Source organism: Bactrocera tryoni, unplaced genomic scaffold, assembly GCF_016617805.1.
Source record: "Bactrocera tryoni isolate S06 unplaced genomic scaffold, CSIRO_BtryS06_freeze2 scaffold_7, whole genome shotgun sequence".
Taxonomy (NCBI): Eukaryota; Metazoa; Arthropoda; class Insecta; order Diptera; family Tephritidae; genus Bactrocera; species Bactrocera tryoni.
In genome coordinates, this window is record NW_024396366.1 from 9,929,133 (window position 1) to 9,932,529 (window position 3,397).

General features: G+C 35.9%; 1 protein-coding gene across 1 annotated transcript; it reads right to left on the minus strand.

Moving 5' to 3' along the window:
• Positions 1-1,084: 1,084 nt before the first annotated feature.
• On the minus strand, positions 1,085-2,695 carry LOC120781610. Its single transcript, XM_040113846.1, has 3 exons — positions 2,283-2,695; positions 1,984-2,219; positions 1,085-1,768 (listed from the first exon to the last, which is right to left on the minus strand). The coding sequence occupies exons 1-3, from the start codon at positions 2,609-2,611 to the stop codon at positions 1,731-1,733; spliced, it is 603 nt and encodes a 200-aa protein (XP_039969780.1). The 5' UTR covers positions 2,612-2,695; the 3' UTR covers positions 1,085-1,730.
• Between the last annotated feature and the right edge of the window lie 702 nt (positions 2,696-3,397).

Consider the following 3,397-nt stretch of genomic DNA (forward strand, 5'->3'; position numbering starts at 1 on the left):
GATGATCAGGACTGCCATTACTCATGTTTTTGTAATTTTCAGCTAAATTGGATGTACGATTTGGAATAAAAGCTACAAATTTACATGTAGGCAACCATGTAAACCATTGTCAGCTGTTGTCATCTTTCATCAAAAGTTCGCAATGTCTTTGCCGGCTGGACAAAGTAATTAAAATTTATTACAATTTATTAAGCATTTAATTAAAGTCAATCGTTTTCAGATTTTGCGTTGCTCAAAAAGCTTTTTTCAGAAGTGCAAAAGGAAAAGTACACCTTCTTGTATGATCTCAGCCAAAAAGAGTACAAAAATAATAAGCTTAAGCAAATAGCTTGGGGTGAAATCGCGGACGCACTTGAATTGCCAAGTAAGATGCACTATATTTACTAAATAGTTCTTTAATAAGTATGTGTTGATTAATTTTATTATGTAGAGGATGAAGTGCAAGTGCTGTGGAAACGTACCCGAAATAAATTTAAAAACGCGCTTGCCAGCAGTAACGCCCCAAGTGGAAGCGCGAGACGAGTACAAAAGCAGATGGATACTTTTTTGTTATGAGAAATGGAATTTTTACGGAAATATGTAGAAGATGAGGAGTAAGTTTTGTTGTAAGTTTCATGACCAAGTCCAAAGTAAATTGTGTAAGAAACGCGCAGGTATTAAATTTCATGAATATATTTACAGACCAACAACTAGAAACTACACTGGCATGCAAGAACTTTTTGACGAAATGGCCGGAGATCCTGAAGTCATAAGCTCCTCCATGGATGAATCTTCATCTACCCCAACATTTAAACGCAAGAAGCCAAAACATGGAACTTTTGACACCGAAATGCAAACAGCCTTGCAAAAACTGAATACCTTAGCATCAGGTATTTTAAGTGCGCCACAGGATCCTTTCTATTTATATTTTCAATCAGAAATGGAAAAATTACCAGAGAATGTCAAATGTGAGCTTAAATCTGAAATAATGCAAAAAATATTTCAAGCTCAAAAAATATATTTGTAATTTTTGTATTTGTATTTGTATTTTATTTGCTAATCACCAAAATAAAGACAGTTAACTTAGTTTGGAAGTGTTTATTCAAATGCAATTTCATATATTTTCTGGCAAGTTTTTGAAATAATTTGTATACATTCTCCTTACTGCAATAGCATCTTGAGATGCATGGTTACTGTGAGAAGACATCACTGGTTGCAGAAAACTTTGCAAAATGGGTTGCTCTTCGCGTTGTATGTTTTGTAGGTGTACACATACATCATCCGGTGCTGATTTTTCACGAAGCCAATTATGCAGGCAAACGGTGGCCTTCACAATATTTCTTGCGGTTTGCTTGCTTGCTATAATTGGTTTCCGGAATATCCGAAAGCGACTGGCCATAATACCAAATGCGTTTTCAACAACTCTTCGCGCTCTAGACAGATGATTGTTGAAAATAACTTTTTCTTGTGGTAAATTCATGATATTCCGACCTGGATATGGAAGCATAATGTTTCTCCGCAAAGGAAAAGCCTCATCCGCTAGAAAAACAAATGGAGCAACTTCATTTGAGTTGGGAAGCAGTTTTCCCTCCCCAATTTTCAAATCTGCTGGATGATGCAAAATTTTGTACCCAAACCTACAACTTTTAAATACACCGCCGTCGCTGTTATGTCCCAATGCTCCTATGTCCACCATAATAAATTTGTAATTGGCATCAGCCACTGCCATTAAAATTATACTATGCGTATGTTTATAGTTGTATGTCAGCGAATTGTGGTTCGGAAACGCCTGAAAATTGGTAAGCGTTAATATCGGATTTCTTGAATTGATGTAAATGGTAAAGTTTTAAGAAAAAATGAGAAACGATGAATAATGAGTAAAGTAAATATGTATATATGTACATAGGTGGGTAAGTATGCTAACAGGTAGGCATGTAAAAAGATAATCTAGGGTATATTTATGTGTTTATAGACAGATTTAAGCGAAGTTAATATTATACGTACCTGTACAACAACATGTTTCCCGTCTATTGCTCCTAGGCAATTGGGAAACCCCCACTTCAAAAAAAAAATCGTCAGCGACATTTGCCCAAACCTCTTCTGAAGGAGCAGGAAAAACGAATTGCAATTTTTTCCATATGAGCTCACAAGTCTCCCTTATAATATTGGATGTTGTGGATGCACCAATTCGGATACCATAAAATCCAATCGATTTCATGCTATCGCCGCTTGCTAGATATCTAAGAAATAATCATTTATGTATGTATGTACATATGCATTTGGAAATATATATGTATGTTTACCTGAGCGTTAAAGCTAATCTTTCTGCTTGTGTTATTTCTTCCTCACTTTTATTCGGTGTGTTCCTCATACTGGGGCCCAATATGTGAAGAAGTTCATCGAAACTGTTGGGGTCCATGCGGTGGAAATTTATGAACGTTTCCACATCATTCAATCGAATTTTTGGAATAAGTAGGGTAAAATGCCCCTCTTTCGGCCGCTTCAAAAGCATTTTGCGCACACCGCAGCTTCCTCCCCTTCCTTTTCGATTTTGTAACCTTTTCCACCAAATTAGCAAGCACAGCTTTTGCATTTCTATGCAGAAGAGTTTAATTAGCTGACATCTCTCCATTGATAAGTACAATTTGTCCACTTAAAGGAATTTTTATTTGTTTCGTAAAAAAATTTCACCTGTCAAATGACGGATTATCAGCTGTTTACTGCAGTCAAAATAAAATGTGCCGAACGAACGATGAACCGTACTTCAGCACGCTCTCCGACAAAATATTTTAGAGAGAAAATAAAAAGTTGTTCGGACAAGAACGATGAATCCGGCTTTACACCACTACATTTCCAACACTTCCGTTTTGTTTTTAGATAAAAAATTCTGTTGTATATAACATAATGTTGCATGAATGCATAAGAAAGAGACTCGCATAATAGTATCTTTAATAAACAATAGCCGGCATTGTTTGGACAAAAAATGATAAAATAAAATTTTTCATGTTTTTAGAATATAAGGCCTTTATAAAAAACGTAAGTCCTTGATTATATGTTTTTTTAAGGATTGATGTGCTTCTAAATATAGGTGTCGGTGTGTGGTGCTCTCATGAGTAGTGTAGAATGTGGATTTTAAGCGGTGAAATGGTGAGTGTGGTGAAGGTTGCGTGTCTAAGCCGGTGTTGTGTGCTAGTGGGGTATGCTTGTTAATGTCGGGGGAAGATGCTCATTTATACACCGATAAAACAGTTTTTCGATATCACATTTCTTGAAAGGTATTTGGTGGAATCCACTTTTTAGGTCTATTACCGAAAAGTGTTTCCCTACTAGACGGAGGTAACCAGTTCTTTACTATAAATGCAAAGTTTCAAATCTTACACCACTACATTTCCAACACTTCCGTTTTGTTTTTAGATAA

Excerpts from the sequence above, each read along its gene's own strand:
- LOC120781610 (XM_040113846.1), bottom strand. The coding sequence starts at position 2,611 with ATGGAGAGATGTCAGCTAATTAAACTCTTCTGCATAGAAATGCAAAAG. Across the intron at positions 2,220-2,282 it reads AGATTAGCTTTAACGCTCAG|ATATCTAGCAAGCGGCGATA; the intron begins GTAAACATACAT and ends ATTATTTCTTAG. Across the intron at positions 1,769-1,983 it reads GGAAACATGTTGTTGTACAG|GCGTTTCCGAACCACAATTC; the intron begins GTACGTATAATA and ends ACCAATTTTCAG.